This window comes from Takifugu flavidus, chromosome 1 (assembly GCF_003711565.1).
Source record: "Takifugu flavidus isolate HTHZ2018 chromosome 1, ASM371156v2, whole genome shotgun sequence".
In the NCBI taxonomy this organism is placed as follows: domain Eukaryota; kingdom Metazoa; phylum Chordata; class Actinopteri; order Tetraodontiformes; family Tetraodontidae; genus Takifugu; species Takifugu flavidus.
Window position 1 is genome coordinate 4,923,209 of NC_079520.1, and position 26,613 is coordinate 4,949,821.

Below are 26,613 nucleotides of genomic sequence, written 5' to 3' on the forward strand. Positions count from 1 at the left end.
TTATCGAATGATTATTTGTACAAAAGTCTGCACTAAAGTTGATCATTTCAGATAAATTTAATTATTATACCATACAATTTGATCTGACTGCCTATCAGATGATTTATTTGTTTATGGCCATGATTGATAAGGGCTAATAATTGATGCCAACGGTAACCGGAGCCCTGTAATCTCATTCCCCTGCAAATGAGTCTGAGAGTAAAATATTGGCTTCGGTCTTTAATATTAATGCTGTCGCTCTCTGTGCCTCTGCTGTACGGTCTGTGGTGGCAGGGCTGGTTCTGTGTGTGACTGTGTCCGACAGCCTCGGGTTTGCACCACTTCTGAGTGGGGAAAAAGAGGCACTTTCAGGACCAGTGTGTCTGTATATATGCGCCCCTATATGTCCTTGGTGTGTGTAGAATGGACATCCACACCCTGTGAAAATCTGTGTGTCTGTCGGAGACAAGGAAATGATAGTGTGTGTGTGTGTGTGTGTGTGTGTGTGTGTGTGTGTGTGTGTGGTGTGTGTGTGTGTGTGGTGTGTGTGTGTGTGTGGTGTGTGTGTGTGTGTGTGTGTGTGTGTGTGTGTGTGTGTGTAAGAGAGAGAAAAAGAAAGAGGCAACCAGTGTTTTCTAGGGCAGGCAGTGAGACAGCAGGGAGGGATAATAACAGAAGCTGTTACATTCTTGTGGTTTCTCTGATTTCAGCATGAGGCTGGGGGCTGGCTCGGACCCGGCCCCGGGCCCGGGCTGACTCATGGCTGCACTGTCCAGCTCTACCGACAAGAGCAAGGCATGACATTTTTTGGATATTAGTCATCTAAAGCACATTAATTGCTGGATTAATGACTTTGCGCTCGTTTCGGCTTTCCTTACTCAAGCAATAACCAGGCAACTGATTAACAGGAGCTAAGCAGTCGCTCAGTTTTACTGCTCCTCAGACCAGCTCGTGAGCCACTTTTGTGCTGTTGTTGATCCTTAGCCCTTATTTAGATCAAATCCTACTCAGGTTTTTTTTTTTAACAGATCAGGGATATGAGTTTTGTGCTTCATATAAAGAAAAATCTAACAACTTATGTTTTTCTATTCCGAGTTGCTACTCAAAGCACATATTCTGAAATTAAATGTTCTATTGATTCCCTCACAGCCTCCCTTCAGTCCGGAGCTGCACTAATCTCCCTTTATAAAAGCAGATTATTGCAGAATAGGCTAAATCCAGTGTTGTTTATGAAAGCTGGTCTGAGGTTGGTATATCGATGTTCTAGAGCGAATGCTCTACATCCTGCTCTGCTGCAGATAAAGAACTGTACTGTGACCCACACACGCAGAGTTTTATGCCGACTGTAAAATCAAGTGACTTCTCATGCATTTGAATTTTTGATATGTTATCAGTTTCAGTTACTAGAATTTCTCCACGCTTCTCATAATTACTGCTAAAAAAAAAAAAAAGGGTGGCACGTTGCTTTTGTTGCCGCTCAGCTAGAGGAGGAAGGATGTTGACGTCCTTGTGCAGCATCCAGCTGGTGGAACCATTTGCTGGTTCTCTGGCCTGAGCAGCTATTTTTGTTATGGTCCTGAATTTGATTTTTATTGTCCTGTTTTTGCAGACGTTTTCCCCCCGCTGTTGGATACCTTCCTTTCTTCTGCATCTCTGTTTATTGTAAAGAACTGCTGCAGATGTTTTTTTTTTCACAAAGCACGCCCGGACTGGTAGTTTGAAATTCCTAACAGCGGTTGCATAATGTTTCCCAGTGCTTTGTACGGAGCACACCAGCCCTGAAAGCAGAAGAATCCATATGCAAATCTCTACCTTTAACAACCAGACCTACAGGAAATCGTGACTAATTGCAGCTTCGGTGTTTTTCAGCTGCAGGAAAAATGATTTTCTGTCGCGCGGAAACTCTGTATGGCCTGCATGGTGAGTGTAAGGTGCGCCTGTTTACCCACCACAGTGTGTACCACCTGCCCCCTCACACTTCCTGTGGTGCAGATGTTTCCCCTGGCACCTTTTCCACTCGGCGCATGAGTAATCTGATCAGGTTTATCAGTGCCACTTCTGACTCACCTGCTTCTCTTTACTCAAACCACTTTTGATTCTAAGTATTTTTAGACCCTGTGCTTGTTCTTGACCTGAAAAATAAAATATGGCTCATGATTTGTGCAGACAGAACTCCCAGAACATGCCGCTTAAATCTTACTGTTCATTATAGAAGATCATTATAAACTTAGTGTTAAAGATTCCACACCGCCTTCCTGAAGGCTCTATTTTAATGCACACAATCACTGCCGTGTTGAGCTGATCTCAGTGCAGCTTAAGTCAGAACAGGAACAACCCTGCAGGAGGAGGCTTGTTCATGCTGAGCTTAGAGGGCTGATTTAGTAGCACATGTAAGGGTTGAGTTTTTATTTTTGGCCTTGTAGCATCCCGTATTAGCCTCACATTTAAGGCAATATTGTTCCACTGCTTATGAGGAATTGATAAAAACATCTTTAGTTGAGTCTAAATCTGCAGCAGAGTTTGCAGTTTCCAAGAAAAAAAAAACGGCTATTGTGTTTCCGCTGAAGGATTAGGCTGATGAGTAAAAACCTTTTCCCGGAACTCATTGTTCAGTTATCCCTCGCGTGTTTCATTTTAAATGTCAGTCCAATCTAATAGTGTTCCTCAATAATCAGCAAGAATAGACAACCCGGTACTGGCTGGAGGGGTGTGAGGGGATGTATGGTGCTGATTGAATGGGGGTTTAAAAGTAATGAATTCTCATAGACTTATTGTCATAGTTTCTACGAATACGTGTGCTAGGACCTTCTGTGAGAGCAGATTAAGCAAATCATGCCGACATTATACACGCTATCTTCCTTTTGACCTTTCTATTAGTGCCTCCTATCAAGAATCCTGCTTCACAGTCATTTCTATATGATCTGCTTACATTTTCGCATTAATTTGGCCATTTACCAGGAGGGAGAATCCAGGCAGAAGCCGGGTCGTCTTTCCCTTGTTCTGCATCCGAACACTTACTGCTGCATGATTTAATGTTTAGCATATTAAATATTTGGCTCTTCCAAGGCGAGACGCACCGACTCAGCAAGCACTCAGTCACAAACGTGCTGAACCTAAATGCTCCTGCTTTTAAATCTGCCCTAGTTTTGATAAAGACTAATGAGCATGTTTGTCTACACTGGCTGCTCATTATGCTTGTACTAAAACAAGCAAGTCTTTACCTAAAAGTCATTAGATTTTTTAGATGTGATGTCTAAATGAAGTAAAGTTCAGTTCCCCTCATGTTTTAGATAAATACACCCCTATACAAATGGCCATTGTCAAAATCATATTTAACACACAGGAAAACTCGTACATTGTGGCAAATTTACTGCAGCCAGATGAATTTGTTACAAATTTATGAGCCTCTTACAGCTTTGGCCATGGTATTCTCATTGCTAACCTAAAGTAGCAGCCGAAATGCCAGAGCAAATGCCTCCCGTCCGCGGTGTGAGTGTGTGCATGTGCGTCTACAACACCTGGCCTCCCTGCTGGTTGGGCAGGAATGTGCAAGGTTGAGGTAGATGCGGGTGGAAATTTTTGCAGCGTGCTCAGAACACGACCCCCGGTAACATTAAAAGGTGCACGCGTCAGCAGGACTGGGCAAAATCAGGGGAATGTGCTGCTTTAATCAAACCTGCATCTGTGTTTGCCTGTTTCTGTTTGTTTGTGTGTGTGTGTGTATCCATACAACATTGGACAAGTAGGAGTCACCAGCCCACTTTTTTTTTTTTTGCAATGTAAATGACTATTTGTGCTATTTTTCTGTGATGTATCTTTAATTTTAATATACAATTTTAGAGTAGAAGTGTTGATTTCTGATGCTTTTTTCTTAGCAGAAGTTGATGTAAAGTTAATGTTTAAAAAAACAAAAAAGCTCTGAATTGTAGTGTTCAATTGAGCATGCTGTTTAACAACTACATGGATTTTCTGCCACCGTTGCATTACATATACAGCTGAATATCGATCTGTATGTGTTGAGTCAGGTCCAGTTTGCGATGGACCAGCACGCGGCTGCTTGCAGCACAAGCTGACAACAAGACTTTTGTTGAAAATGTATATGAAATCAAATCCTCGCGTGATGTCAGCCTCTGTGTTTACACGGCCTGAGGCACAGCCTGAGGTTATTGTCTCGTGGTTATGAAACCGTGTGTTGTGATCATAATGCTGCTGACATAGTCAAAGGTGTGAACGTAGAAATTTTCCATTGTGCACTTGTATTTTTTTTAAACTCTCAGATTAAAGCATGCTGATATGAACTATGAAGTCACTACTTTAATTTTTTTTTGGTTGAGAAGAAGAATAATACTATGGAGTCATAATTTGTGGTTTTAACAGTTCTTTAAAATGTAAATAGGAAGGAAAACCATTGTTAGAGCACAGAGAGTAGAAGAACAGCTAAGATGAGTATTCTAATGGAAACCTGAGGTGCATCCAGGTTAAAAGAATGTCTGTTGCTGTCCAGAAGAGCTACATCAGGAAACTCCAAGAAATGGTTTCTATGCATTCAAGCTCTTCCTAAGGAGGAGTGGTTGGATGTCATGTACTGCCCGGGGAGCAGGTAGGGTTTAAGGACCTCACAGAAGGGCCCACAGTGGTGATGAGATTAGGGACAAGGCTGGGCTCATTTCCCTAACTGTTAGAGCACTGCTTGCCCCATGGCATGATCAGCATCTAAGATTCAGCTGGAAGAGCTGTGTGTTAATGTGTTCGTGTAATTAGCTGCTCCATGGCACCAATGACATTTATTTGCATAATGGGCTCACTGGCCTCAGGCTGCACCTTTACAAATGCATCTAGTGCTTCAGCTACATTGTACCTGATCACCAAGACTGTCGTTTGTGTTTCTTTCAGTATTTTCTTCCCTACATCTTCAAGCCTTAAAATGTGGACTGATTTATTGGAAATCTGCACTCGGCACGGAACCAAAATGAATTTGTGGCCCCGTCAGGTGTCGTCCTGCTAGAACACATCGTGTTCAGAAATGACAAAAATAAAGTTTTTGCCGACTCTCATTTCTCTTTGATCCGACTGCTGGTGTCGTCCCTTTGCTGTGCTGTCTCAGCACAGATTACTAGCTGCACTGTACGACTTTACCATCAGTCAGGGCCACATATGGTTGTGCCTGAAGCAGGTCAAAGGCCACTCACTGCCCACATTTCTGAGCCTGCACCTTCCACCCTCTCCCCCAATGGGAAACATTGAACTGCTTTGTTTCGATCAGTCACGACACAAATCCAAACACAAAGCTGCGCTCTTTTTACTGCTGTTGTTGCCCTACATAATCTCTTTCTGATTAAAGAGGATAATGGCTAGGTCAGATATGGGTGGGGGACATCAGTTGGCAAAATAAAAACAAGCATTTGAAGACCAGTCAATGTCTCTACTTTAAGCTTTGAAGAATTTAGACTTCAGAAGATCTTGCAGTGTGTACGTACGCATCTGTAACTGACAACCTGTTAGTCAATGGCCCAGTTTCTACATTATAAAATGCTGCGACGTGCACTTCTCCTTTGGGAAGTGCTTCTGTTGTGTCTTGCAAAGTATACCAATCAGACGGGAGAAGCACGCAAAGCACATTTTCCCCCAGTATGTTTGAAGAATTATGGTGTATAAATAGAAATGTATGTGGAGCAAATGGAGTTCACGATTTGTCCTGTATTTGAACTGGGAAGGAGCGTTGCATTGTGGGAATTTTGTTTCCATTTGGAAGCCATTTGCGTGTTGATGTACGCCATTAATGAAATGTGGCTTACAGTTTGGCAGCAATTTTTCAGAAGAATTTTAACATAGATCTATGTGTCTATCCTGAATCACGAGGAATCCCATGACACCAGATTTCCTTGTTTTTGCTTTCTTGATCGTATGAATGTAGGTACGTTATGTTGAAGAGGAGATGTGTCATTCATGTGTTTTACGTCAAGGGTGTGTGTTTTTGTGTACAGACAGGGAGGCTCCAGAGCTGTCTGTGTTTGCAATAAGCTGAGAGCCAGAGGAACCTACCACTGAGGGAAACGCACACACACACACACACACACACACACACACACACACACACACAACACACACACACACACACACACACACACACACACACACACACACACACACACACACCCTTCTGCCTGTTTGTAAGCTCTGCTCTCTGCAGGAAGCAATAATGTTAGCGTGCTTCCTGAGATCCGGAGGCTTCTCTCAGGGGAACGTGGCTGCCATGTCCAGGTCAGCGGAGCAAAACAGAAAACACAACAAAGCAGAAAACTTTAGAGCATCGACAGAGCCATTAAAACGGATTCCAAACCAACACAGCCAAGCAGTTAACATTTGGAAAAAGGAATTTCAAGTCAACACATTTGTAAATCATAATGGACAACAGTAGATTGGGGTTGAGCATTTGAAGGAAGTTGAGGCACAGTATTCCGAATGGAAGCAAAACAGAAGAGCGTTCATTAATGTCTGGGCCCAAACTGTCGCTTTGCCTTCAAGTCATGTCTTCTGTACACAGAGAAATCAACCCTTCGTGCATATTATGGAGTTGTTTACAGCATGTCTCACCCCTCTGGGAGAAAACAAGTGTCACTGTCCTGAAAACACACTTAACCATTTTAATTTAAAAATAATACTCTTTCAGCAGCTGTTCCTGCAGCATTTAACATTCTGTTTTTAAATGTACACGTGAGATGGCGGCATGTTTGTGGCTCTTTAATTATAGACGCAATAGCAGCATACGGTATGAAACCAACCCAACTTAATATTGGGTTTGCTAATTGAGAGGCTTTAATTTGGAAGGAATCCAGTGTTTTGCAAGTCATCCAGTGATCCTACATTTTGGCCTGTGGTCTGAGCTGAATAGCAGAAGCACGTGTGGCGAGAGCAGAGTGTGTGTCAGATCTCATCGTTTGTTATTCCCTCGCTCCTCCTCAGTGTTTGCCCCTGATCGGAGAGTGCCCTGTCTTCCTCCGCCTTCCTTCTGCATGACAGCATCCCACTGTTCCTCTCTGCACATTGGCCGGTCCATTTGCTCTTCCCCAGTGCGGTGGCTCCATGCATCCATATGTGTGTTTTGTGCATAACTGGCGGTGTTTATATGTGTGCGGTTGTGCTGTCAGCAGTCGTGATATACTGACATCAGTGCATCTCTTGGCTGGTTGCAGCTTGCACGCTACAACTCATCCATCATCCCCTGGATCCTATGCTACCCCTTACTGGCCTCATGCTCATGTGGGAGAGAATCATTTGTCTTGTTGCATATTTGTGTTTTCTTAACAAATCAGATGAGTCTCTCTTATCAGCTTAGTTTATTGACCGGCAGCAATACACCATTACTTGGACATATGGATCATATTGACATTCAGACCAGACCGTAGATTTGCTGCTGTATAATTCAGCTTTTCTTGAAAAACCTATTTAAACAGTAGTGCAGAAGAGTTTTTTTAATTTTTTTTTAATTTTTTTAATTTTTATAGTCACCTTATCACAAATCATTCATAATGTAGTGAATATTATTTGATGGCAAATTACACACTGCTGTAAATTAAACATACTTGTGTGATTCCGATTCCAGGATTCAGAGCTTCAGGGCATTAAAATTCATATTTGAAATATAAATTAGGGGTTGATTTTTAACTTGAGAGTGAGCCACATGTCCAAGATGTTGTCAGTCTTGACTCAAAAAGGGTTCTATAGTGTCATAATTTATTCAATAACCAACCGTGACTATCAGTAGATGTCAGGTGGCGAGGTGGCTGTTGCTCTGGTAAGTAGTGGCCCGAGGTCTCCTTTTGTGTACACGTACATGGTGTGCAAGCTGTGCGCCTGTTGCCATGGGGCATTTGTGCTGATGTGTAGTGAAAAGTAAGTCAGACGTGCCGACGGCCCTCCATATACGTCCCATATACGCAGCCAGATACGCTCACAGCACCATCATTACAAATCCGGCTACTCTTGATGACGGGGCCCTGACCCGTGCGGGGATCTAATGACCCTGTCAAGATGGATCACCGATGAATAAGCGGACGTGGAAACGTAAGGGCAGATTTCCTAGTGTAACGACATATGTTCCCCAGCAAAATATGTAAACAAAACAACACAGAAAACTGATGGTGCATAAACACACTGAGCTGTTATTCCACTTGTTTGCATAGCTCATCACACAGTAGAGCATGTCTTCTTTTGAAAAGGACGTACTTTCTCTCGCCACTTTTGCAGGACTGGACTATAATTAAGTTTGATCTCCACCAGTTTTCCTCTGGACCTTTTATTGTCCAGGAACAACATAGCTGTCACTGTCTGTTGTTATGCACTGCATTAACACAGCAAGCAACTGCATAAGTATAATTCCCAAAATGTCAAAGTGGTTATTATATATATATATAAATAAATAGAGTTTTGACACAAATTATAAGTTGTCGTGTTTGTTAACTGAAGCAAATCCCCATGTGACTCGACAAGCAGTGCAGTCAAGCAAGGCAACAGTAATAACATGCTTTAGTTTTGTTTTTAATGGACCGGGCTTCAGGCTGAATTATTCTTTATTTATTCTGCTGATGAGCAAACAGGGCTCCCTCGGCTTGCCTTCATTTCCCAAGTTGTCACCAAAGCCCCCACCCCCTCACCCCCCACCCCCGGTCTGAGGCAGGCAGCCCACTGATCGAATCTTTAAAAATCATACAAAGCCAGCCGCAAATTAAAATAGCCAAACTTTATTTTCCAGCTTGTATGAAACAGGGCAGGGTGGCAGTGATGAATGTTGATCTTCTGTACAGTCTCCACTTCTCCTTGTCAGGAATGTGCAGTTTGCTCCCTTCATTGAAATTCTTCTCTCATGAAGCAGTCAGTCTTTGCTGATTTGCTAGGCTTGCGCAGGCTTGCCTCACCGATCAGTTGCCTTCACTGCCACGCTAAACTGTACATTGGCTCACTGTGTTATACGTAGAGGGTGTATTCCTGCCTTTATCGCACCAAGAAACCTCATATCATCTATATCCATGATGAGGAAGCGTGTCCATGTTCCCTTTCTCTGTTCAACTTGTCTCATTTGTGGTTTCCTCCTCTCTTTTGGCTTGTTGCAGACCCTGGTAAGAGCGTGATGAGCGCGCGCTTCCGCTTGCCTGCTGGCAGATCCTACAATGTCCGGGCGACGGAACTGGAGCGAGACAGGCAGCACACACAGGTTGTGTGCAATGTACTCCTGCTGGACAACACTGTCCAGGCATTCAAAGTCAACGTAAGTACTCATTTAAGTTGTACCAACCTAAATGGAAGGCTCCCAGTGAGTCCTCTGATCAGTTTGGTTTGCTTTTAAAATTGTGAGTGTTTTGCCATCAAGGTTTTACTCATTTGAGTTGCCCTTTAACATTTTAGTACCCGTAACCAGGTGTCTATTGATTATATGAAGGTTTAAAACATACCAAGGCATGTCATAAAAGGTAACATGGAATAAGCCACTGAAGAAGAAAGTCATCCTACCTGCCGTATATTTTGTTTGGTTTTATCTTATTTGGTTCATTAATTCATTGGATCCTTGAGGGAAGACAGACATTTTGTGTGTGGTAGCCGAGCGTGTGACTGACAGTTGATCCGTCGGTCATATTCTAATTTAACACACTTCCTCTATGTCTGCTGTTATTTCTGTCACCAAGTCTTGATCTTGTGACTGTAGAGGAAAGTTCCCACACTGAATCATTAAACTCTCTAACAATCCCCCACAAACACATTTGCATAACTGAAACTATGTGGTCACACAAATTTAATAACATCAATTTTTAATGGTTTGTACCAGCTTCAATTTTATCCTGACTGGTAAAATACATCTTAAATGCGCTCGATCTATGTGTGATATAATCACTAAGAAAACATCTCTGCATCATCTTGAAACAGGTACAGTGTTGTGCTTCTCTTTAAGTTGCATTTTAATTCAGTGTCTTAAATGCTTAATTTCAACTGCACTTAAAAATTCTTGAAAATAACTGGACAACTTTAGACCGGTTTTTACATTTAGCCTTTTCCTTTCAGCCCTTGGCCTCACCCCTTCCCCCTCCCTACTGCTGGATGAATGACTCGGTCTCTGTCAGTGTCATTGATCAGACCCCCCAATGAAACGCTAACTTCCTGGAAACACAAGCCATCCGCTGCACAACAATACTTCTATTGATCCTCTGCCTTGGCCGACTGTCCTTTAGACTGGCAGAGAGAAAATTCAGAAGCAGCGTCTGTCTGTCTGTCTGTCAGAGGAACTGCACTGTGGTGTTGACAGAATGTCAGGATTAGAACTGGAAAAAAAGGAATGAAGAGATAGATTTAATGCACTAGGAAACTAAGGTTTCAAGAGGTAAAATCCTGGCTTACTATGAACTGCCCCAAACTCAACAGTAAGAAAGGCAGGATTAGAAGGACGAATGAATTCAGAGTAAAGAGACATGCGGCTTAACCATAGTAACCACGACACAGTGCATAAACATGCAGCTGTCTGCACGAGCCATGGGTAATGAAGTAGCTTTTAATAATGACCACGAAGAGCAGCATGAGGCAGGGGAGGTTAACTGAAGCTGCAGGATAGAAGTCTTTTGCTGTAGACTACAATTATTATTATCAATTAAAATCTCCATTTTTTTTATTTTATTTTCCATATAAATTGTAGTGGTTAATGACTTAAAATTAAAGCTGAAATATCAAAGAAAAACCCTGTCTATACTTTTTTTCATTTCCAGATATGCTTCACCATATCTTATTATACGTGCAATGTAGGTTTTTTTTTTTTTAAATCTCTATTTGTAGAAATGATGAGAGAAATTTTCGGCAATAGTCTGCATATTTGTGTTAGTAGGTGTGACTGAACATTTGTGCAAACATTTGTGCGGTCAACACGCTGTATGTGTTTGGGGATGTGGCAGAATTCATTACTACAGTATTGCATCAAAAGATTGTGTTAAAGTTAAACATTTGGGACCAGCATGCAGGTGTGATGTCTTTATTGTCTTTAATGTCTTTTTAGAGATTTAGCTCATCCTATTGTTTGGAATTCATGTTGTTTCAGGACGGCCAGTTGTGGAACCTCACAGATCTTTTCGATGCTTCGATTTCTCGATGCTTTTAATGGTTTGATCACGGGACAGACATTTGTTGCTAATGCCAGCAAACTGTGGCCAGATACCCTAGGTGACACTAATATTTAGCATACTTGAGAATGTTTCTGTGACTATTCAGCCCCGTCACAGCTGTGTTACATCCAAACATGTGCTGGATCCTATGCAGTGCACAGTGTATCCCTGCACAGTGTATAGCATGTGTGGTGATGTTTAGACTGAAGAGAACGAACTTCCTGTTTAAAACACTGCGATAGAGGTTTCTGCATACTTTGCCGGGGGAGAGAGATGGAGGTCGACGACTCCTGCTGCATAGTTTTCCTGTCTGGACAAGCTGCCTCGCACATTCCTGAGTTTCCATCATTCTTTTGCACAAACACTTACACGCTGAGCGTTCAGCTGTTTCCTGTGGAAGGAAAAAGAAGTAAGAAGGGAAGCCAAAGCATTATTTTCATCATTTTTTTTAGTCAACCCCTATTCAAACGCCGGTTTTCTCATCGGTCTTCACAGTGCGTTTGATGATGGTGGCCATTTCCCCTTTAACCCTCTGGGTGAGCGACTTATCAGAGCATCTGTGCCGTGCGATGCAAGGCTGCTTCTTCCACTTTTTTTCCTCACTCACAGACACTAATTCCCTCTATTTTCTGCTTCTCCGATGAAAACGGACACAAAGAGGTTTTATCTCATGCAACTGCGTTGACAATCACTCTCTTTATGCAGGACTGTCACTTGTCTGTTTGTGTGTGCTGATCTTGTTTTAGTACATTGTTTTACTCTTGTTTTGTTACTCTTGTCTACACAGTCTACGACATTACAACATGTATGTGGTGATTGTTGTGTAACCTTACAGAGTTAAAGTGTGTGATGATGGTGGCACAGAGGGCTCCCACATACGACTTAAAATGGCTCTTCATTCAAAGATTAGAGACACACACTCACACACACATGAATAGCTTAACTTAGGTAAACGTGTCAAAGACTTTTTAAAACATTAAAAAAAATTTTTTATTTTCTACCCTGGCTGTTTTCCCCTGCAATACAAAGACCATCAACAGTCTGTGTGTTTGTGTGCGTTTCCTCCAGCAAATATTTTATGATTATTTTTGCTTCCCTTTGTGTCACTGCAGAGTTTTTCTTTGTGTTTGTGACTCACTACTAGTATTTTCAGAGTTGGTCATTTTAACCTATTCCTTTATTAATATTTGCTTTGGTGTGTGTGCGGATGTTGTTCTTGTTATGTGTGAGTCAACTGTGATGCTGTTTTTTCTCTCTCACCCATTTCCTCCACAGCTTTTATATCACATTGCAATGATTCAACATGTGTAGCACCACGCGCGCGCGCACGCACACACACACACACACACACACACACACACACACACACGCTGGGCTGTTAAAGTATTTCTTCAGGGTAAAGGGAAGGAGGGGATGTGTTGGAGACTCTTTCTCCTTTCATGTCATCGCAGCAGAATCAGGTGTGACTTTCTGCTCCACTTGTGGTTCCACAGTTTATCCTCTCACCCATCCTTCCCTCTCATGAGCTGATGTGATTTTAATGATCTGTTGAATAAATGAATGCTCACCCTATCCCCTTCTTTGAGTCGGTCATCCTTTTTTACAGCCTTGGTTTCACACACTCACTGTGTGACTAGTACACTTGATTAGTAAGCAAGCGTTATTAACAGCAAAAGTACAGTTAAGAGGAATTTCAGACCAAAACTACAAGACCAGGAGAAGCAATGAGGTCTTTCGAAGCTCTTCGTACAATGTCTTTTTATAAAAAAAACTCTTCCTTCTCTATCATAGTAGAAACTGAATTTACCTTTAACACAGTCCGTGTTCTCTGTCCCTCTCTGCAGAAGGCAGATCATGGTCAGGTACTACTGGATGCAGTCTTTAAGCACCTGGAGCTGACTGAGAGAGACTATTTCGGCCTGCACTTGACTGATGATTCCTCAGATACACCGGTCAGTATCATCCTTAAAATCTATCTAGATGGGATTGTGATGCATCGTAACTTTGTAAGAGATTATCTAGCGTATGCCTTTTCTCTCCTGGACTGTGTGCATCCCTGTGTGTGGTGTTCTTGGTATCAGTTGTGATGTGTGTGTGGGCAGTTGCTAATAACTCAATTATTCATGCTGTTAAAGTGTTGTTCCTAAGTGTCTCGCTATCAATATTTTACAGCGATGGCTGGATTCCAACAAGCCCATCAGGAAACAGTTGAAAAGTAGGTGAATTCTATAACCAATCACTGCAGAGCGAGTCTTTTTTTAAGGATTAAATTTACTGAGGAATGAACTCTGAAATGTACCTAAAGTCTGCTGTCGCGACTCGGTAACGGCTAAAAGTCCAAACAGCACCTCAAGCTAAAGTCTCCACTCTGTTCTGTTTAATTTCATATTCTGAGTCCCCCTTAAGCGATGATTAAACTTCACATCAACTCTACTCCTTTTCATAATGAGTAATAGAATTTGTAACGTGCAAAACAATACAGGCGTGTGTGTGTGAGAGAAATCTTCATCCTGGAGCAATGATTGAACCGTGTTTCAACTCTTTTTTTGTGCTGAGCGATAAAGCTATTGAGGACTAACCACATGAAGTCAGGGAGACAAGTTTCTATAAATGCGTGTTCATTGTACGTAGAATCCTTTATTCCACTGGTTTATCTCGGTTCACAATTAAGAGCAAAGATAGCTGTTGGGGAAGGTAAATCTGAACCAAATGGGGGTTTAAGCACATTTTCAATTTTGTCATTGGACTGTTGTCCTCTGTCCAGGAGGGTCTCCCCATAACCTGAGCTTCAGAGTCAAGTTTTTTGTGACGGAACCCAGTAAACTTCAGGAAGAATACACGCGGTGAGACTGATTCTTTTTTTTTATTTTTTTTTTACTTGTGTGTGTCCAAGACAAAAAGGCACTTTGACGGAGGTTCAGGTTGAACGTTTAACAGTCTGAAAATGCAGCCCACAGCTCTGCAAACATAAGCTCTGCCATCCTGCATTCTATATAAACAATATGCAGAGGAGGTGTCACAGTATGCTATCGCCTTCTCTCCTTGCCTGGTATTTCTATTCCAGCCTCTCAGCCAAGGCCTCCCCCCATGAGGCTTATCAACTGTATGTAATCATGTATTAAGCCTTGAAGCTGCTGTTGTCTCATGACAACACCAAGATTGGTGGCTAATTTGACTCAAAAGACCCCAATCAGAACGCTAAAATTGTATTTAATTTCAATGTAAGTTATCCTGATTTAGCAGTGCTATCTAAAATTGGCTGCATGTTCCTGTAGTCCAGTAATCTTAGCTATGTTTTTTTTGTTTATTTTTTATGTTTATTTTTGATGGCATTACATTAATATTGGCCATTCAGTTTTGAAATGTGAACTTGGGCTCTCTTAATTTAATGCGTTGTCTCCTTTCAGGTACCTATATTTTTTACAGATAAAGCAGGACATATTGACTGGAAGGTCAGTGCGTCTTTATTTATAGAATGAATGAACATGCTTACTTCTGTTTGATTTAGAATGATTCCCGTTGATGTTTCTTTCCTGTGTGTTGTCATGGTTTCCAGATTGCTTTGTCCACACAACACTGCAGCCCTGTTGGCGTCCTATGCAGTTCAGTGTAAGTAAAGCGCCATTGGAGCTCTCTGGAAACCTTCAGCCTGCGAGATAATGACAGAGAGACAATTCATTACACCTCTCTGTGGAGGAAAAATAAAAACATTACAGCAGTGATTTAGCTACTGGTTTATAGCTGCTACTCTGCAGCCACTATAAATTAATTAAGATGTGTGGCGACGGTTAGAAATGTCAATTGCAGTGATGGAAACACTAGATTGGATTTTAAATGGTATTTACAACGTGGAATATTTTTCAGTGTTCCTTTGTGAATTCAGTGCAGGACAGATAAATACCGCTGCCGTTATTGACACTTTGCTCTGTGTACGTAGCAGCAACACAAGAATTTAGGACTCCTGTGAGTTTTTCCGTACCTAGACATGTCCCAGCACATCATGGCTGATATTTTCCCAAAACCAGTGGTTCAAATAAAGCCTCTCCAGACCTGTCTGTACCAGCACATGTGCAGCTTCCTCTACGCTGTAGTGGTGACTCAGCATTTGATTTTAAATGCTGACGCTGTACGTCTGAATAATGACTGTCCCTCGCTCTTTCTCTTTTATTGCATCTCATTGTTTTTGTGGGCAGCCTGTTTTGTCTGATTTTCTTTTATCTGTGTTTAGTCTTTCTCATCCCTCACTGCTAATCCCTTTTTAAGCAGCCACACCCCCCTCTCCCTCTTCTCTCGTTCTGTCCTCCACTTCTCTTGCATATTTTTGGGGGAACTGCTTTGGTATATAGGTCAGAGAGGAGATTTGGCATGGGCTGCCTGCTATCATCATGACACTGATTATCCCCCTGACACACACGCACGCACGCACGCACACACACTCCTGCTAGGTCAGTGTTGTCACTTTTTCACTCAGTGCCACCCCAGATTATGGAGATAAATCTTTGCTTCAGGAAAAACAGCTTGAAACGGCTGCTATGCGGCTAATTCAGTTAGCTCAGCCCCAAATACCAGCATTGATGATTCTAAATCCCGGGCTAAATCTTTCTTTCAAAAAACACCCTAAATCCCACCTAACGGAGCAGAATTCCCATTTAAAAGTGACCAGCTGTTTAAAAATCCTCACAGCCCCCCCCTTTCCTGAGAAAACGGGCTGTCTGGCAGAAGAAACGTTGAGATGATGTGCTTTCAATGGTTTCAGCAACTGGATCTTAAGATAATTTCATCAGTTGAGTGTAGAAAAGGGTTATCAGATAACCTTTGAGCATAATGAATGGGCCTTGTTGAAGTAATAACTGCAACATGAAATCAAACCAAAAGATTAGCCCACTCAAATGTGAGATATTGACTATACATGTATATGGCTCCCCTGAGCTGTGTGCACATCATTAAGTGGGTAAGCTTGAATTGATTCGTATGCTTAGGCTACTGGCTAGTAGGTTAGTCTAGGGACTACTTGAGTGAATTGATGCTTTTGAGCTTCAAACGGCAGCTAGTGAGCTAATGACTTTGGGGATTTGTTCTTGGCTTCTCCTCTGTAAGATCTGCCAGTGATCTGGGAATCATTTCACTGCACATTCAGTCAAAGCTGTCCTCATCTTTGAGTAAAACCAGCTGTGTTTCTAAACACACTGTCTTCTATTTACTGTTGCTAGTAGCATTTAAATTATTTCCCCCAAATCCTTAAATTTAATTTGTAGTTTTTGAAAGCTTTTCATCCAAACAGCTTCTGTATTAATCCAGTAATGGGTAGTAATAGGTGAGGGCTAGTAAATAATAGAAAAAATGGTAAATTATTTAGAAAATGCTCATGTGCTCATGCAAATTTAGCACCAAGAAAGACTTTATTCAGAATACATCCATTGTTTTTATTGGATTAACATTTTTTGATTAGCACCCAAGATGTGTCTAAAATATATATTTTCCCACTACAATGATTTTTGCTTTTACATACAAATACACAATACACTAGATAAAATGAAAGGTATCAGATGTTATAAGGGGAGGAAGGTGGTTCTGCAAGAAAATCAAATTTGACCATTTTCACTGGCTGTTTGTCATTTTGCAGCCGTTCATTTTTTTCTTCTGGCCTGATTAAGAGACTGGTGGTGCTTTGACAAACTGCTGTATCTTTCTCTTCTGTGCGTGTGTAGCTGAGCTGGGGGACTACAGTGAAACGGAGCATACAGCTGGATATCTGTCAGAATACTGCTTCATCCCCAACCCCCCACAGGACTTCCACAAAGAAGTCTCCAAACACCACCAGCAGCACAGGTACACTGATGCACAGAACCCATTTTCAGTACAATAGTTCTGGTTTGGAATCTACAAGATACATTAGTTAGCTTATTTAAAAGGAAGTACTATTAATATTCATTTAAAAGAAATTTCATCTACTGCCTATGTCATGAAAATAAAATTACATTAAATCATTACATTACATTAAATCTTCCATTTCCCCCTTCCCTTTCTCTCCCTTCTCCAAACACCTCACACCTTTCCTCCCCTCTCCTTACCCGCTGCCACTATCGCCACAATCATCATCATCTTGCTCAGCGGTCTGTCTCCTGCCCAGGCAGAGTTTAATTATCTGAACACAGCACGAACGCTGGAGCTCTACGGGGTAGAGCTGCACTATGCAAGGGTAAGTAAGCTTTTCTTTATGCACATATGTTTACATTTGTCTGCTGCCATGTGTGTTTTTGTTAAAGTATGGTGGGTAGCCACACTTTTTTGTAGTATTTAAATTGTAATTAAAATTTGCACATTTCAATTTATCAAGTTACTACGTCTCAGTATGACTGTTATTTTTGACACTATTCTACATCTCTGCTGTCTCTGCACTCCCTTAGGACCAGAGCAACACTGAGATCCTCCTGGGGGTGATGTCTGCTGGTATTTTGGTTTACAAGAACAGGGTTCGGATCAACTATTTCCCATGGTGAGCGTATTAGACACATTAACACATTACATTAACAACACCTCCTGCATCAGTGTGCAGGCACCACTGCCTGTGAAGACAATTAAGAGACCTGGAAACATGAAGAGCAAATTAGTTTTCATGATTAGAACTCTAGGAAATGAGTATAATGACAAGGTTTGAGTGACCCAAATTATGTTTGCGACATGCTGTATTGTCATTTGAAGCCATTCTGTTGCCAAAGTGGAAATCCCTGTAATACACTGTCAAAATTAGGAAAAAAACCCAATAATAATATTGAACAACTGCCTCTGTAGACTAAAAGCACAGTCATCATGAATCATCCCTGCTTCACTTGCTGTATTTTTGGCTGCTGTTTGTGGATGTAGAACAGGATTTTCTCTGATTTTGTTAATTTCTTTCTCTCCAATCTGCTGCCAGCTTCACCTGAGCTGCTTCCAAAAGAGCATTTTCTGAGGCAGAGCGATCCCGTTTGATATTTCAACAACCTCTCAAATCCTGATTATGACATAGCATGTTAATAGCAGTGTCTCAATTTTGTAGATTTATGTAGATCATTCCAGCAGATTTTGATTTTTCAACATTGAGATACTTGAGACACTGAATCCATTTTCTTAGACTTTGTTGATCCTTGATCCTCAATTGGTCCGCTCCACTTTCTCTTTTACCAATGATTTATGGAAGACTCGACACTCTTCTGTTGCACCGTGGGAGACAAAATGGTTAATTAGAGCCAGGCAGGGAAGGGAGCTACTTAATTCCCTGAAATCTGAGGTAGATATTTCACCTTTTGTGAAGGCTCAATACATCCATTGCCCTCACCAAAAACAGCTTGCATCCTTGTGTATGAACACCATCGAATGCCTCATGACAAGATCTTTGTAATAAATTAGTGCGTGCTTTTTTTTTAGTGTTAGTTTAGTGTTAATGTTAGTGACCCAATTCATAAATCTTTTCGTAAAGTCAGTTAAAATATTGGAATGAATGTAAAACGCTGCTGTGCGAACCAAACTGGAGCAACCTCCCCCGAAACAACCTGAAGCAAATTTGTGTGTGCATATTCTGCCAGTTGAGCTAAATTTAGAGACAACAGTGGTGTCCCTAGCAGCTGTTCACCACCATGTGCGTGAAAGAGAGAACCACAATTAAGTGTTTCTTTTTCACTCTGCACACATTAAATTTCCTCTTTTTCTCTCATTGTCTACGGCAGCACTATCCCTTATCCCACTATCCCTCTCATATTTTCATTATACCGCAGTAAGGAATTATCCCAGAGGGACGGACTGGGATCGAGACATTCACATGGCTGCCTCTTTCCTATTTCAGTCCACCGTAGCCTGACAAATAAGCCACACTTAGATGGTCATGACTCACACTCTACCCAAGCATTTGTGTGTATATATGCGTTTATCCATGCAAGTGTGAATGTAAGTATGTTAAATATATTTAGCAGAGAGTGATGAGTCACAGCAGCAGAGTCCCAAAGAGGGATTCTATTTCTCTGCTCTCCTTGCTGCGGCTCTGCATGGACTGTCCTCATTCAAACAATATTTTATACATTTTCTAAAGAGTCCCCATCAGAAATTAACACGTTCATTTTGAAAAGTTCACCTAGATAGTTCTAGTATTGTGCTCAATGATTGTCACGATCTTTTTCTGTAATAATAAACCCAAATCCACCTGTGTGCATTGTAGCAAATGCTTTCTTACGTAAGATCATTTGGGAAGCAAACAGGAACATGGTTAAGGCTTTTCTGAGGAATAAATGAGTAATGTGGCTTATGAAAACCCCTGATATGGAAGGTTACCGTATGTGCACTGATCGTGATATGTATTTACACTTCTGAGTGTAAAAGCAGAGTGTTTGAATGGCTTTTTCTCTTCCCTGTATTCAAGGTTGAAAATAGTGAAAATCTCCTTCAAGTGCAAACAGTTTTTTATCCAGCTCAGAAGAGAGGCGGTAAGTGTGTACACATACACACCCACACATACGTGCAATTGCTCTTGTTCACTGTGAGGACTTTTATAGAAATAATGTGTCTCATGCAATGCTTATTATGTGTAGTACAACCAACATATAGAAACAGAATCTGGAAAAATACCAGATTCACTCAAGCATTTGGAAATATTGTTAAATACTTTTGTTGACTGAATCAATTAAATTAAAAAAAAACTGATTATCAAAGGCGAATTTCTGCACCTGAAGAGGGAAGGGGTAGCATCTATTCTTTATTATGTCGTCACAGAGAACACCAGCCTTATCTGCGCCGTGCATTCGGACTGCATACATGTGTACACAATGCACATGTCTCTTTTGTGTTGGCTGAGTTGTGTGTACAATCAGTGTCAGATTAACCCCCTGCTGTCTGTGTCCTGGTTGACTTTGCTTTAATCCCTGTGCTGTGTCTGTTATCTCTTATTTGATGGGTAGACCTCTTTCCATTCTTAATAAAAAAAAAACAGCCTAGCAGACAGTAAATCCATGTCCTATCCTAGCCACCACAAGCCAACTTAAGCCGGTGTTTTTGGAATGTAGACTTTGATTCTATGGCTTAAGAATTGCCAGTGAATGAATCATTATTTGACACCAATAGTAATATAATACTGTACTATTTTACTCTGAGATATAAAAGCCATTCTCTCATTCATGACAAATTGAAAGTATGCAGATAAATGAATATGTAAAACCTCAATTTAACTCTTATGTTTACCAAGGAATAGGAATCTTTATGTTGAGGATATAAGGTTATATAAATATTCAGGAGCCACAGTTAGATGTACCGTATATTAAAACTGGATCAAATTCAGGGTTTACTGTGCAACTGTCATACACATACGGAGAATGTCTGTTACTGAGTGACTCACCAAGTGCCGCTGCCTCTGTGATCAGACCGAAAGCCGGGAAACACTGCTGGGTTTCAACATGGTGAACTACAGGGCCTGTAAAAACTTGTGGAAGGCCTGCGTGGAGCACCACACGTTCTTCAGGCTAGAGCGACCCATCCCGCCCCAGAAGAACTTCTTTGCACACTACTTCACCCTGGGCTCAAAATTCAGATACTGGTGAGAACAAGACTTTATTTTAGAATCTTTTACAAACTACAAGACAAGAATTCCATATCTGCTAGCATAGACCCTTGTTTGCCTGCAATTTCTATGGTATCTGTGAAAGTGGACAAATGTAATCAGCTTGCCTTAACACAGTCTGAGGCTCTTGGTGTGAACATGGGATGCAGTCTTGCTATAAAACTTGCAGCAACTATTTTCACTCCATTTGCATCCAAGTTTCCTGCCAATTTTAACTCATGTTTCCAGAAGAGTTCAGTGAAAGTTGTTTCTCTTCGCTAGTGGGCGGACAGAGGTGCAGTCTGTGCAGTATGGAAAGGAGAAAGGCATTAAAAACCGAGTTTTTGCCAGGTAACAATGCTCCTATTTGTCGGTTGATTCTGGTTGTTACAGGCCTGTCAGATATAAACTCTTCAAACTTTAAGGTATCAAATGAATTCACGCCTTTGTGTTTGCAGATCTCCCAGTAAGCCGCTGGCCAGGAAGTTGTTGGGAGGGACCGACTGGGAATCTGTTAGCAGAAACAGTCTATCAGACGAGAGGTTGGAGACTCAAAGCCTTCCCACTCGTTCGCCACCAGGGACACCCAACCAGTGAGTCCAATTAAGGTTTCATTTCAACTTAATGGGTGTAGAAATATAGTTGTAATTTTGATCAAAATCTCTTTTGATATGTCCTGAAGGATGAATTTGTAAGACATTTGGCTTTTAATTGAAATTTAACAGTGTATGTATGTTTCAGTTGCTTTTCTGTAAAATCTCGAGTGCCAAGTGTAAATGTACTAGAAGGACCTGGTTAGAAAACATGTTTACCATGTCAGAATGTCTCTTAGCAAGTCTTGAAGCACATCTCTGACATCTGGTCTGCGACCTAATTGTTTTTTGAGGAGAAAACCTATTATTTTTAATTAAGAACCTGCTCCATGCATGCCTTGGATGCCAGAACTCACCTTTTCCTGTCCCCATCTTTGTGTGTTTAATAGGAACTCGCTGTTTGTACAAGAGGGCACGCGACTTCGCCCGTCGTCTGTTGGCCACCTGGTCGATCACGTGATCCACGCTTCCCCCAGCCTTCCCGTCTTCTCCTCTAATCACAAGTCGGCATCATCAACACAGGCAAACAGCATCAGCTTGGACTCCACGCCGTAAGTGTTGAATAAACTTTTTCTATGTTGTTTTTTTTTTCATGCATATGCATCCTGGACACTTTAAAACTGGTACTATTTGTGGACCTGAAAAATTCTACTACCGTACTTTAAATTGGAAATTGGACAGGAAAATAAGCGTCACTGTCCACAAAGTGCTTCATCAAATCAGCAGTAGCCAAACAGCCACCCTCTAATTTTTGAGTTTAATTTTACTCATCCGTGTCAGTGCCACTGTGTCTGACTTTACTGCTGAGTCGGCTGGTTTTTAAATGTCTGTGTCTGTGGCTTCTCCCAACAGTTCACACCCTCTCCAAGCGTCACTTGGCTGGCCTCACTGAAAGGATGAACCCTTTGAAAACAGCCTGTAAAATGTGTTTATAGTGTATAACAGGGCAGAGAGATTGTGCAACAGAGCAGAACCAGGATGGCGCGTGTGTGTTTCTGTCTCATTTACGATAAAAATCTGGCAAATTCTTTTAAAGCTACACAAAAGTGCCACATTTTAATGGTCTAGAGTAGTAAAAGCATAGAAATTGAGTGCTAATTGAACACAACTTTGGTGTCCAAGCAAAGACCTCTATCAACTACAGCTCAACTCACTTAGCCTTGCTCATGATCTTGCTCACATAGCAGCGCTTTGTTGGACGCTCGCATGGAGTCTCTGTTGGAGCTGTCCGAGCTAGCAGGTGATAGAGGGATGGAACATTTCTCAGCTGGAAATCAGAGTCGTGAAGTAGCGTTACAGTGGTAGTTCTGCTGCCTGCAACGACGCACGCACACACACAAGGGAAAAGCCAAGCTGTTGGTTTGTGGCTGTTACAGAGCCAAAAGATGACATAATCGCCTGCTCTGTGTTCCTCAGGCAACACAAACATTATCTCTGCCTTTTATTTGATTGTCTAAAATGATGTTCAGCTGTTTAGTTAAGTTGATGTCTGCAGATTATTAAAAGGTAGAAGAGTTTGCTTTTGGCAAGTTGTCGTGATTCCATATTACCTCATTTATCCCACAACACTTTGCTCCGATTCCAAAATATATTTTTTCCTTCAGGACCTTTCTCCAATAAAAAAAAAATTAGAATCTGCGTTTTTATGCCTCAGGCCACAGTTATACACTTTTGGTTCCAGATATAAGCAGTACGACATAACCATAACCCTTGGACGATCTTTCCATAATGCTTCGCTTTTAGCGGGGTAGAGTAAAAACAATCTCTTTGGCTGACCGCAGCACGGTAAAGTCATGGGTTAAACACGCCTTTATCGCCTTGACAGGCATAACTGAATACATCGGAACATTACAGATTATTCTAAACTCGGTGCTATAAGTTAATGTATTTGTTTGCTGCAGTTTAAAAAAAAAAAAATCCATTTTCCCCTTAAAAAAATAGTGACAGATAGTGTTATTTATTTATTTTTTTTCACCTGTGACGTTAGTCAACATATTTACTGCCTTCACACGTTTATCGGGCTGTAGCCTCGGCCAATTTCTGGTCAGATATGAGAAAAGTACTCGTATTCATTTAGTTTTGCGTCGGTGTGGTGTTGAAGAGGATGTGTGATGTCTGCTCCAGCCTGCTGAGACTCCTCCTGAAAGCCTGATCTCACTTTGACCCATAATAAATGTTATATCACGAGACATGTTTAAGCCACAAAGTGGCACCAGCGGCAGCAGTCACAACTAAGCCAATGCTCTTTGACTGCTACTATCAGCCCCAAGGAGCACGCACGCATGCTCGCACACACACATCCATTGATACAGGCCTTGAGTAAAGCGAAATGCTTTTACGCCCTTCAGAGAAAGTGATGATGCTCTTGAAAGCCTTACCTGGTGGACCGTGTTGTTTCATCATACACATTGAATTCCTTTTATTGTCTGGATGATGGAGGAAAGATTTGGGTTTCGTTCCTCTTGGAGCCCTTTTGAGGATAATGTCTTTTGACTAACAGTGCTGTTAAGTCTCTCTGTGTTCAACAGTACTTTCCCGTTCATCCATTTACCTCTTATTGTCCCACTTTCCATCAAATGTCGCCTCTTTAAAAGGCCGGCAGCTCCTTTACTTTAGTGATGCAAAAATAAAGTTTGACTGTACGTAGTTGGAGTGTCTCTGCCTATTTAGGTGGGTTCTTACACATCTTCTTTTACTCCTTTCAGGTCTCCAGAGGGGTTAGACAGTCAGCCTCCTGCTCTTCCTCCCAAACAGCTCAGTAGGAAGACCTTGAGCCAGATCATCCAGGCCCATTCGCAGCAAAGCCTCCTTGACAACCATGTCAATGAGATGTATGATGTTCCCATCAATGCTGACAAGACAACGGTCAGTCACAGGAAAGATGAACTCCCAAAATGTCAGATTAAGATGCTGATTGAGATTAAGATGCCTGCAGTATAGTATTTATATGTGGGCAGCAGTGACACAAAGTTATATAACATACTATGATCAAACCCAGTTATGATCAAATTTAGATGTTGAGAGATCAAAGTCTGTCCAGAATCCAGACCATCACTAAAATGTAATCATCTTTTCCTCTTCCCAATGTCAACAATTCCTGATAACTTTGTTAAAATTCATTCATAAAATTTTGAGTTATTTTGTTCAGAGACAGACAGATAACCTTGTCGGAGGTAATAAATGTGAAAACTTTAGTTCCAGTGGCAACTCTGTTTTATGCAGCTATCTTGCATAAAAGGCAACTGTAACAGAGCATAAATATTTATTTGAATATGCTGCTGACATTCACGTTTTACATTTTACTTTGCTTTCGCAGTTAAATGGCGTTGTCCCTCATGATAATCTGGTCCTGATCAAAATGAGACCTGACGAACATGGACGCTTCGGCTTCAACGTCAAGGTGAGAACAGAGTTTGCAGTTTATCTGGATCCTCTATCATGAGTTCCTACACACGGAGCTAATGCTCAATTAGTATTCTTGTGTTAGTTATAGAGTTCTATAGACTAAAGTCGAATAAAACCAGTGAGTTTAAGTTCACACCTCTAGGTGAAATAGATGCCTTTTTTACATTATATCAGGTAAGCCTTAAAGAATCCTGTCTTGCAAAACTTTTGATCTTTACTAACTGGATGATGCTTCATGCTTGCCTCCTTTTCCGTTGTTTCTAGGGTGGAGCTGACCAGAAGATGCCTATAATTGTTTCGCGAGTGGCTCCAGGAACGTCAGTAAGTCAGCAGCAACCCCACAAACAATTCTGTGGTGTCATTTAAATACAGTTTTATAGAGAGAGACGCTAGTTTTTAGCTTTTCCACCCATATATTCTGAACCTAACAGCATTTTATTTAGTCCTTCTTTTACATTTCCAGGCCGATCTTTGCGTGCCCCGCCTTAATGAAGGTGACCAGGTGGTCCAGATTAACGGGCGGGATATCTCTGACCACACCCACGATCAGGTGGTTATGTTCATCAAGGCCAGCTGTGAGAGTCACTCTGGAGAACTCATCCTATTGGTCAGACCAAATGGTGAGTCCCCCTCGTCTGTTTGTGTTCCATAACTGGCCTTAGCGGGTCAAATTTAAACCAGGAATGAATTTAACACATGCAGGTTGCCGTGTTTCACTTTTAATTAAGTGCGTGGTCCAAAAGAATGAGTTTGGTCCAATTTGAGGTGCTTATTGGAGCTATTCACTCACCAAAGTACTGATTTGGCAGGTTCATTTTACCCATAAATGAGACAAAAGATGTTTCCATTTGACTTTGTTTTAATCTGCATAAAAGAAGCGGGCGGGCTGCTTAAAGATGATGAAACATGGAAATTCTTGGTATTTTAACTGGGTCATAACGAGATTTATGCTTTCGATCCTCTCTTGCATCACAGCAGATGTAGGATTGCTTCAGCTGATTGAACCTCTGTCCATTTCATTTGGTCTTTTAATGAAACATATGCATGTACATTTTCCCATAAATTAACCATTTATTCTTTTTGAGGCTCTGCAGTAGTTTTCTTTCATCTAGAACAGAAGCTAAGAAAACTCCTGTGTAAAGAGCTGTCCTTTTTTATCCTTTTTTTCCATCCAGCCATCTATGATGTGGTGGAGGAGAAGGCAGACTCAGAGCCAGAATTTCAATACATCCCCGAGAAGTGCCCTCAGGACCCCACCCAGATAGACCAGCATGCTTTGAGAGACTCCATGGTGACACTAAAGGAAGGCCTGAGCAGTGGAGCCATACTGGCACAGTTTGATGTGAGGGGAGCTCTGCAACTATTTAATGACATATTTATTTGTAAACATGTAATCATGTGTGGTATTGTCTTCTTACAGCAACTGTACAGGAAGAGGCCGGGGATGACGATGCTGTGTGCCAAATTACCTCAGAATGTTTCCAAAAATCGCTACAGAGACATCTCCCCATGTACGGCTTCTCAAGCATGAACATTTTCTCAGCCCCTCTCACATGTTCTCCCTCTCCTCTCCCCCCCGAGGGTAATTTTCTCTATATGTGCAGTCTCAGCACCTCTCTTTGTCTCCCTCTGCAGATGATGCCACACGGGTCATTCTGAAAAGCACAGATGACTACATCAATGCAAATTACATCAATGTGAGTGTCTACGCCATGTGTTGTTCCTTTCATTTAACATGTCTGTTGATATCTCTGTGAGTGATTGGGAGCTTGTTGGCTGCTCTGTTTCACTTACCTAGGAGACACAAGGTAAAACCCTCACCTGTCACTGGTGAATACATCAGACCTCACCAATTAATCACAGTTTGTATCCCGTGAATATGAAGGATGGAACATATTCTGCTGCATATTGTCAGCAATATATATTATTCAGATTA

At 41.5% G+C, this 26,613-nt stretch overlaps 1 protein-coding gene across 2 annotated transcripts in view; it reads left to right on the forward strand.

The window, feature by feature from the left end:
• Window positions 1-26,613, forward strand: part of ptpn4a (protein tyrosine phosphatase non-receptor type 4a) — a 39,122-nt gene that overhangs the window by 6,545 nt on the left and 5,964 nt on the right. The window contains exons 2-23 of one of the 2 annotated variants that reach the window (XM_057059034.1): window positions 690-774; window positions 9,090-9,244; window positions 12,962-13,069; window positions 13,290-13,332; window positions 13,882-13,960; window positions 14,525-14,569; window positions 14,674-14,726; window positions 16,826-16,946; window positions 17,229-17,316; window positions 17,525-17,613; window positions 19,510-19,573; window positions 20,504-20,676; window positions 20,962-21,030; window positions 21,138-21,272; window positions 21,662-21,823; window positions 23,978-24,137; window positions 24,589-24,672; window positions 24,942-24,998; window positions 25,141-25,297; window positions 25,853-26,019; window positions 26,098-26,188; window positions 26,313-26,374. In XM_057059034.1, the coding sequence (XP_056915014.1) occupies window positions 690-774; window positions 9,090-9,244; window positions 12,962-13,069; window positions 13,290-13,332; window positions 13,882-13,960; window positions 14,525-14,569; window positions 14,674-14,726; window positions 16,826-16,946; window positions 17,229-17,316; window positions 17,525-17,613; window positions 19,510-19,573; window positions 20,504-20,676; window positions 20,962-21,030; window positions 21,138-21,272; window positions 21,662-21,823; window positions 23,978-24,137; window positions 24,589-24,672; window positions 24,942-24,998; window positions 25,141-25,297; window positions 25,853-26,019; window positions 26,098-26,188; window positions 26,313-26,374 (2,247 nt within the window). The remainder of the gene's footprint in view (window positions 1-689; window positions 775-9,089; window positions 9,245-12,961; window positions 13,070-13,289; window positions 13,333-13,881; window positions 13,961-14,524; window positions 14,570-14,673; window positions 14,727-16,825; window positions 16,947-17,228; window positions 17,317-17,524; window positions 17,614-19,509; window positions 19,574-20,503; window positions 20,677-20,961; window positions 21,031-21,137; window positions 21,273-21,661; window positions 21,824-23,977; window positions 24,138-24,588; window positions 24,673-24,941; window positions 24,999-25,140; window positions 25,298-25,852; window positions 26,020-26,097; window positions 26,189-26,312; window positions 26,375-26,613) is intronic. The other variant, XM_057059043.1, reaches the window with a different exon arrangement.